Source organism: Hipposideros armiger, unplaced genomic scaffold (genome assembly GCF_001890085.2).
Source record: "Hipposideros armiger isolate ML-2016 unplaced genomic scaffold, ASM189008v1 scaffold_273, whole genome shotgun sequence".
NCBI classification, from domain to species: Eukaryota; Metazoa; Chordata; class Mammalia; order Chiroptera; family Hipposideridae; genus Hipposideros; species Hipposideros armiger.
This window is the reverse complement of record NW_017731623.1, coordinates 1,969,811-1,979,873: the sequence shown is the minus strand read 5'-3', so window position 1 is coordinate 1,979,873 and position 10,063 is coordinate 1,969,811. Positions and strand designations below refer to the sequence as shown.

General features: G+C 34.7%; 1 protein-coding gene across 12 annotated transcripts in view; it reads left to right on the top strand.

Moving 5' to 3' along the window:
- Positions 1 to 10,063, top strand: part of TRIP12 (thyroid hormone receptor interactor 12) — a 139,647-nt gene that overhangs the window by 83,116 nt on the left and 46,468 nt on the right. For all 12 annotated transcript variants that reach the window (XM_019657070.1, XM_019657067.1, XM_019657073.1 and 9 more), the window contains one exon: positions 6,631 to 6,779. In XM_019657070.1, coding sequence (XP_019512615.1) covers positions 6,631 to 6,779 — 149 coding nt within the window. The remainder of the gene's footprint in view (positions 1 to 6,630; positions 6,780 to 10,063) is intronic.

The following is a 10,063-nucleotide window of genomic DNA, read 5'->3' as shown; positions in this document are numbered from 1 at the left end:
TTTTTTTTAAAAAAAGAGAGGCGCCTGTGGAGAGAGTGAAGGGTAAGGGATAGGAGATAGAATCTGAGAGATGTGTAGGCACGTGCCAGGCCAAGTGTGGGGTTTAACCTGAGGGTAATGAACCATTGAAGGATTTAGAAAAGGGGAATGATATAATCTTTTTCATGAAAAAGATTAAACGTGAAAGTTGAGAGTGCAGTAGTGTAATAACCTCCAGGAACCCATCAACAATTTACCAATCCACAGCAACCAGTTTCATCTATATCCTCAACCATTCCCCCCACTCCCAAGGTTATTTTTAACCCAGTCTTAGACCTCATTTCATCTGCATATATTTGAATTGATAACTGTAAAAAGAGGGACATGAAACTCTTTAGACAGTATTGTGGGTATATTAAAAAGAAAATACTATTATTTTTACTCTTGTTAAGCCTCTGTTCAGAGTTTAAATGTTCTGGTTCTCATAAATCCCATTTAAAAATTTTGTTTATTTAAATCAGGATCAAAATATACATTGCCATCAGTTAATATGTTTCTTAATTTTTTTAAAAAGAGAAATTTGATTTTATTTATTTTACCACTTCATTTATTTGTGGCAAGCACTGGGAAGAAAAATTGTTGCAGAGCTACCTAAGGGTATTAGCATTAAAACATTGCAAGTCCATTGAGGACTGACCATTGCACAGGAAATTAGTATAAACCATAGACTAGAACCAGAGTAGAAAACAGTTACACCCCTCCACCCCTGTGACCCAGCTTCAGCAATGCCTGCGTCATAGCCAGTCTAGCTTGACTCTCACAACATCCCTCACCTCTTATTAGTTTGAAATAGATCCCAGACTTTAGATAATTTTATCTATAAACATTTCATCATGTAGCTCAAGGTAATGCCTCTTAAAACACACACACACACACACACACACACAGAGAGAGATTGCTTTTATCATACTTGAAGAAAAATAAACTGGTAATTCCTTAATAATAGATATCTAATCAGTGCCAAATTTCCATTGTTTCAAATGTGTCATACGTAAGTGTATTTCTGGTAAACTGGTAGTTAGATCTAGAGTCTTTTTCAGAGTTTGATAATTTTCTTCCCCTGGTAGGGAAAGACTGCAAAAAGGTAGTGTGTTTTAATATTATTAGGAAGCACATGAAAAGTCTCTGATTGTCTCTTAAGACATTGAAACTCAGTGCCTAGATAACCGTGATTACAAAATGATATTGGGTTGTCAGAAAAGTCATGACGTATTATTTCTATGTTTTTTCGTTGCAAAAATCGCCATGACTTTTCTGACAACCCATTAGTACTATAAAATGATCAGTCTTCATTTATTAGAAGTTGATGTAATTTAGTACTAATATAAAGACAATCTCTCCCAGAGAATAGTTGTTATAGGAAAAATTATTTTCTCCCCTTTACCAGTTTTCAAAATAGTTGGTTTTTGCATTCTCCAGGATACTGTTGTTACTGTTTTATAAGTATCTTGTTAAGTGAAGTGGGTTGAGATGTCTTGTAGACATATCAGTGATTTTCATTGATGTTTAAATTGCCGTCATTGGATGATAATGGGATCTCTTTGAGATTGGCTTCTGAATCTTATTGATATGATCACCTCCTTACTTTCTGATGTGTCAACCTCAGTCCCCTCCTCTTCCACCCCTACCCCATACCTGAAGTCAGGCATTATCAGGCATTGCCCCAGAGAGCCCTGGTTTCTTTAATGTGAAAACGGTTTTGGAGCCCACAGCCTGGGCTCTAGGCACATTCATTGCTACTAACTTGATCATTGTTATTAGACACTTAACGGGGAAACCTAGGAAATAATTGTATTTTTTCTTTTAATATAAAAATCATGAGTTCATACTAATACTATCAATTCTAATTCAGGGCCATAGTTTGTTTTTTTTACATTTATCTTTTTTTTTTTTTTTTATGGAAAGTCTGAAGGTCCAACAGTAGAGTCAGGAAAGAAACAGAAGTACCGAGAAAAAGAAAATGGGCAGAGAGAAGGGAATCGGGGGGCAGGGGGCTCGTGGGGATTGGCATTGTCATGTACAAGGCCAGTATTATTATTGTTTTTTAATTTCTGTATGTTTAAAAATTTTTTTACTGTGTATCTTCTTTCTCCCATGCCATAAGTTCCTGAATAATAACATAGTCAACTTCTTTTGCTATCCCTTTGCCCTGTCTCCTCCTTCCACACAAATAACCTTTGTTAATTTTATGGCTTGTCCTTCTATGATTTACTTAAGAAAACAGAAATTCATGTTATCTACTTCATACACACTGCCTTTCTTCTATAAGAGTAGTCAACTTGACACACTTCACCTTGCTTTTAACAGTATATTTTGACATTGACTCTCCATGGCTGCTGCATGTATACATTGAGACAGGGGGAGAGATTTCTTATTCTTTTTGAAAGCATCCTAGTGCTTCATTGTGTGGCTGTACAGGTTTATGTAGCCAGTTTCCTGTTGGACATTTGGTTTATTTCCAGTCCTGGTTGTGCTGCAATGAAATACAGCTTTCCTTTTTTTTTTTTTTAACTGTGTTATCTTTAGGATAGATTTCTAGAAGGGGGATTGCTGTGTAAAAGGGTAAATGCATATAACATTTGGCACATGTTGTCAATCACCTCTTTTAGAGTTTTACCGTTTTGCATTTCCACCAGTATAACAATAGTGTAGTATCATCCCCCCCCCCTAACTTTTAGTTATATGTCCATACATATTTCTTTTAGTGGCTACCTTAGAGATTTTAATGCATATCCTTGGTTTATTATAGCCTTTATTTTATATTAATATTTTAACATATCCAAGCAGTACAAGAACCTTGCAACAATTGAAGCCTTTTACCTCCTGCCATCCTTAATGCTATTGTTTTGTTTTACTTATACATGTGTTATAAACACAATAAGACTTAATTGTTTTTAGAACATCCATATTCTTTTATGTTTGCCCATATATATATACACCATTTCAGTATTCTTAACTCCTTCCTGTAGTTCCCTTTCCTTTCAGGGTTTGTTTTCCTTCAAACCGAAGAACTTTCTTTTTCCAGATAGTGAATGATTGCGAATAATGATTTTCTCTTTGTATTTGTTTGAGAAATCCTTCATTTGCCTAATTTTGAAGAGATACTTTCCCCAGGTATAAAACCCTAAGCACTTACAATGTCTCCTGGTTACCCTAGTTTCTGTTTAAAAGTCTTTACTGTTGCCCTTTTCAGGCACTATCTTTTTCCTCTGGCTTCTTTTAAGATTTGCTTTTTCAAATTTTAATTAATTTTTAGTAGTTTTACTATATTAGGCCTGTGTGACATTTTCTTTCATTTTTAATTTGTTTGGGTTTCACTGAGCCTTTGAATCTGTGAGTTGATATCTTTCATCTGTTTTGGAAAATTCTTGGCCATCATCTTTTCAGATATTTTTTTATCTTATTATCTCTTCAAATATTCTCCTTCCTTTTGGGAGTATCAAGATGATTCATTTTCAGATTTTCGACTTCATCTAACATGTATTCCTGGCTCTATTTTGTTTTTGTTTTTCTGAGAATGTTTTTAGACACGTTAAAAACTTGATCAGCTTTCAGATTCACTAATTCTATTTTCTGCTGTCTTTTTCAATTTTTTGCTAAACCCATCAGTGAATTTTTAATTTCAGATGTTGTGTTTTCCAGTTTTAGACAGTTACTGGACTTTTATTATAGATTCCAGTTGTCTGTTTAAATTCCTTACATTCTTACTCACTTGGTCCATCTTTGCTTATATTTTCTGTAAAAGGCCAAATAGTAAATATTTTGGGACTTTATAGATCATAGAGTCTCTGTCAGCTCTGGCACTTTGGCACAAAAGCAGGCACAGACAGTATCTAAACAGATGAACATGGCTGTATTGCAGTAAATCTTTATGGACACTGAAATTTATATTTCATTTAATTTCATATGCTACAAAATATTACTCTTGAAATTTTTTCAGTTATTTAAAAATGCAAAATACTTATTATAGTTCACAAGCTTTATAAAAATAAGCAGGATGCTGTATTTGGCCCTTTATAGAGAATGTTTGCCAATATATTTATGATTTATAATAATGATTCTGAACATGTGTGTGGTTAGTGCACTCCTGGAGCGGTAGGGTGGAGCGGGGCAAAGGGGGCTGTTCCTGAGACCTTTAAAGTTTAATCCATAAGGTCAAAACTAGTAATAATTGCCAAGGTTTTTCCTTTTCCAATTTGTTGATATTTAAACAGGTAGTATAAAAGCTGTGGTGGGTAAAACTGGTACCTTAATAATCAAAGCAACCATACTGAACTGGACTAGGCAGTCATTATATTTTTCAGTGTCACATGCGTCTAGTAAAAATAATTCCATTTTTACATAAGGAAGACCTTGCTAAACAAAATTACTGATTTTATTGCCTTTACTAATAAATACATATCTTAATCTTTGTGACAAAATAGGGACCATTTTCCCACATACTTTAGTTATCAAATAACATTCTGTCACAGAGGGAGAGTAGAAGCAGAGGTGAGTATACAGCTGTCTTTTATCAAGCCTGACATTAAAACGATTTGTAACAAAAAATAATAATGCTTCTCATCACCAATTTTTTTATTTTAGAAACTGGGTGTTTTTCACAGTTTTTATTTGAATAAGTAATGAATTATTCAGCCAAAATTTAAATTTTTTCTTTTAATTCCAAACATATTTAATATATATCAGTAGATATAAATCACACAAACAAAGGCACTCTGGAGCTCCTCAATAATTTTTTTTTTTTTTTTAGCTAAGCCATCCTGCTCAGCGGCAGCTCATCTCGGGCCGGGCATTGAACCGCTGTTGCTCAGAGTTTGCACTCTTGAGCGAGCTCTTAACCAACGAGCCACTAGGCCGGCCCTCTCAATAATTTTTAAGAGTATAAAATTATTCTAAACTAAAATCGACTGATCTAGGATGAATTATAGCTTTGGCTTTTAATGTCATTTTCAGTTTGACATAAGGTCTTCTTCTAAGGAATATCAGTGGTATTGGTTATGGTTTTGATCATCCCCAAATGAGCCATGTCCTTAGAATTGCCAGCCTCAATGTTTATAAGATATCCAGTGGCATGTGTCAGTTCTTTTTATTTTATAGGTGGTTGTGCTATTAGGACATACTTTATATGAATTATTTCATTCTTTAAAAATGAATCTAGACGTGACTAAGGATTCTTTTTTTTTTCACTATTCTCCCCTCGTTTAGTTTTTCCTTTACATTATTTCAACACAAAAATGATAAGCCTACTCTAAATGGAACCAATTATTTAGTTTGAAATTTTAAAGATGGTATCCCTTTGAACTTTACTTTTTTGCAGTATATTTTTAGATGAAATTTAATTATGGTAAAGATAGGAAGGCAGTGATAATTATGCAGTTCATTAGCCACAGTCTTAAATAACATAGAAAATAAACCTTCTTAGGATCACCTGTGTCCCTTTGTAAGGTGTATGCCCTCCAGGAAGACACTGAAGCTTAATTGAAATAAAAATTTTAGGTTTTCATATGAATTCCACATTCATTGACAGTTTCCAAACGTATGTCATTTCTACTCATTTCAATGCTTAATGATTTGGGAGTGAAAAATCCAATACACAATGAATAACCTGAAAAAGGTATAAGAAGAGAAAGGGCTTGAAAGTAACATCAGATATAAATTTAGGCAGCATTAATTGAATTAATCATATTTACAAGTAGGAAAGTATCCATGAAAATTTGAAACACGTTCGGAGACTATTTTTGAGTATCTTTCAGCTTCTGGACAGCTTACTTCCCTGTGGTAGTTGAGTCTTAGCATTTTTCAATTGTTTGGACAATGGAATTGAACCTTAAAAGTAGTTCTCTAAAGCAGCCTAATAACAGCATCTGCAAATGAAATGAAAGAAGGCGAAAAGGCCCATCTTTTGCTGATTTTAGAAAATATATCCTTCTTTTTGTTCTCTTTTGTTAGATGAATTGTCCTCTTTGTCTTTATTTCCTTGCTCTTTCACTGTTACTTGGATTCCATTTATTCTGATGCAGGTATTTAGAAGTGTCTAACATTTGCTTTGAAGTCTGGACATCATTGTTTCACAGGTTTTTTTTTTATTGCAGAAGTTTCTGCTCAATATATGTATTTAAAAGCAGGTATGTTAAAGGTAACAATTTATTAGTTTTATGAGTATTATTTTTTGTTTTGGTCATTAAAAACCAATCAGCTTATCTTATTACAATAAATAAAAATTAAAAAGACAAAGGATATATAAATAAGATCACTTTAAGGCAGAGTAAATCCAACTAATTTAATTCTGTCTAGAATTATTAGCATTCTGTCCTTTAAAAAATTTTTCATAGTTTTATTTATTTAAAAATGTTTTCAATTACTGGTGACATACAATGTTATATTAGTTTTAGGTGTATAACATAGTGATTAAACATCTATATAACTTATGAAGTGATCACCTTGATAAGTCTAGTACAGGTCTAGCTTAATCCTGGTGTAGACCTAGTCTTTAATTGGGATCCAGAGAAAATAAGCAGCCAGCTTACCATGTAGAGTCACACCTTATACCTAGTGTTTAAAAATAATAAGTTTTTTTTTCTTCCTGTGAAGGTTCTAAGGCCCAGCAGCTTCTGCAAGGACTGCAAGCAAGTGATGAAAGTCAGCAACTCCAAGCAGTTATTGAAATGTGTCAGCTATTGGTCATGGGAAATGAGGAGACACTGGGAGGGTTTCCTGTTAAGAGTGTCGTTCCAGCTTTGGTAAGATAGAGTTTTACCCTTCTTTTTTTTTTTTTTTTTTAAAAGATTTTTATTGGGGGATGGGAACAGCGCTGGGGAATTGGGAGAAGGGGAACAGACAAGTTGCTGTCCTTTTGTTCTTCAGTCTAGTTGTGGAGGACGTTGCTTCACTGGCCCAAGTTGGCACCATCATTGCGCTCTTCCCGGGCGAGGCAGATCAGTCGCCGGCTTCTGGACGGTCACTTAGGGCAGCTGCTGGCCGCTCACACTGGCTGCTGGCTACACATGGCAGCCCATGGCAACCCACTGCCACAGGGGCTGCAGCCTACGCCGTCGCCGGCGACTCATGGCAGCCCAGCTCCAGGTTGAGCTGTTGTTCAGCATCTTAGCTGTGAAGGGCAGTGTCACTGGCCCTCATATGTGGGATCCGAACCGGGGCCCTCTGGTGTCCCAAGCCAGCTCTTAACCATTGTGCCACTTGGCCGGCCCTACCCTTCTTTTTAACCTCTGTTGTCCTCTGAATGCTGCCGATATTTTGACTGAAAGCATGATTATTGTCACTATGAATTTTAAAACATGATAGAACTAAGATGCAATAGAGTGTGGCTTAGTGATTTTGTTTCATGCTTATAGATAGATATTATGACTGCTAATGATGAATTAGTAAGTTTCCCCACCTTTAATATTTAAATGACTGGTTTTGAATTTTAAATTGCTGGCCTCTTCAGGTAATTATCTTGACTTACTATGCCAAAATGTACATGCTTTCTATTTTAACCTTGTGATACAGGGGGCAGTAATAAGAGGCTCAGTTATGGGTTGTCTTTGTGAGTCATAAAGTTTTCATGTTTGATAATTCTGTGCATGGCAGAATAGTCAAAGCCAGAACACCACATAGATCCTTCCAACTTAAAAGGTTATGAAACAAAATCAGAAGACAAAAACCAAAACCAAACAAAACAATAGTACCCACAAAAGGAAAAAATTTTAAAACTCTTTTTATGATTTCTCAACACTGTTGTGAGTTGATATTTAGAATTTATTAACATCTTAATTGCGTAAGCATTTAAGCAGTTAACAACAGGAGGAGAAATTGCCATTACCAAACATAGGTCCTTGAACATAATGGGGTTGTCGGAAAAGTCATGACGTATTTTTTCTATTTTTTCGTTGCAAAAATGTGTGATGACTTTCCTGACAACCCAATAATATGTTTTTTAAATAGTGGGTTTTGGTAATTTTCTTAGTCCAAGATTAAAGAAATTGGCTATAATTTAAGATTTAAGTTTGAATGAAATACTAACAAGACTAACATAAACATTATGAATACATTCACAGCATATTTTACTTTGTTAGTTAAAAATAGATATGTAAGTTTACATATCTAGTAAAGTTGACAAAAATGAAATTATGGTTGGTATATCAGATTATCTCATCTGATCACATCAAGTTATGGAGAGAGCTGAATTAAGACCAAATACAAGGTGACATAATCCTTATTCTGCCAATTGTTAGTTGTTGGATGGCTGGGTTCTGACACTGGGTGATAAAAATTAAGTGTTTCTTCACCCATTGCTGCTCAGACCTTCGAATAATGAAAGCTGGCTCTTAAATCTTACCAGTTCCACTCTAATAAAGCCTTGCATGTTGATTTCTGAATGTTTCATGAAAGCAGTATTAGCCTTTGTACCTTTACATTTGGCCTATGCCAGGGGTCGGCAAACTTTTGAGACGGAAGAGTCAATCCTGCCCCTCACAACAATTTGAAAATTATTTGAGAGCCATAAAACAAATAAAATCACCTATATGAATAATATCCTTTAAAAATGTTATAAATGTAACAACGATAGTTTTATTTTCATTTTCAATTTTACTTCAGTGTACGTACCCAAAGAGCCGCATGTGGCTCGAGAGCCACAGTTTGCCGACCCCTGCCCTACACTATCTACTGTTAAAATGCAGTTTCTGTTAGTTAAATAAAGAAGCAGTTAAATCTAGGCAGAAATAATTGACACACAATCCAATTTGCTGTTGTTGATTAGATTTAAGTGTTTATAAGATGTACACGAGTCAACTAGTGCTTTTAATAGTGACTGTTAATGAGTTGTTCAGATTTATCTTTTATCACAGTTGAATATTGTGAATACTGGGGGTGCCCCAAAAATGTATACAAGTGGACACTTTGGTCAACGTTGCTCAAGCAGTAGTTCGCCATGATCAGAAGTGTCTGGACGCTGATGGGAACCACTTTGAACACCTCTTATAATTGCAGAAGTCAAACGTGACTCGTATTCATTTTTTGTTATCGGTATATATTGAGTATTGCAGTTTAATAGTTTTTCCTTTCTTAAAATGTGTATACATTTTTGGGGGGCACCCTCTGTTTATATTTATCCATTACCATACACTTGTGTAACTGTAGTCATTTTTGGTGAAAGGGAATCTGTTTACAGCAATCCTTCCCAAACATGGTCTCAAAAGGTTTATTCCACCTCAAGAATTGGAGAGTTTTTTCCTTTTTCTGTTAACATGACAACCCCTTTCAATTTAGAATAGGTGTTTTCAGTGACTGATTGATTGTATGTGATTTGAGACAGAGTGCTATTCAACCCTGAAAATGGGGGAGGGGGTGTTTTTAACAAAGACTTATTATTATGACCTCTGGTATATACAGAGAGTGCCAAAAAAATGTATATACATTTTAAGGAAAAACTGTATTAAAATTGTAATACTCGATATATACCGATAACAAAAAATGAATAAAAGTCATGTTTTGGCACCTCTGGTATACTGTACCCAGCATAATTCAGAGCCGAGAAACACTCATATTAAATGATTATTGTATTAGAATGTCTGATGTCTGTTTTTGTAGTTACACATTTAATTGAAGGGTACTTGATAGCATTTAAATCTTTCCCATTGAATTAGAAGACAGTCAATGATTGTCTGCTTCCCCTAGTAGGAGGAAATTTCTTTGGTAGCTTTGGCTGCTTTAGGAGGATGGTGTGTATGCCCCTAGCAATTTTGCATTTCCTTCTTTTCCACAAGAGAAACTAAAATTAAATCAGATATTTAGACTCATTTATGTGTTTGTAGAATAATTATATTAATTTGGGTTTTAATTAGTGCATAGTTTCTATTAATTATCAATGTTATGTTTAAACCCTATACTGCTGTGTTTTTTACTGCTAAGTTAAATGGTCCTGAGCTCAACTTTTAGAGAAGCGTATTCACAAGAATTTAGCTACAGTCTTGAATCTGTACTTACAATTGTTAATTTAACAAATGTCAGTTCATTGCTGCCC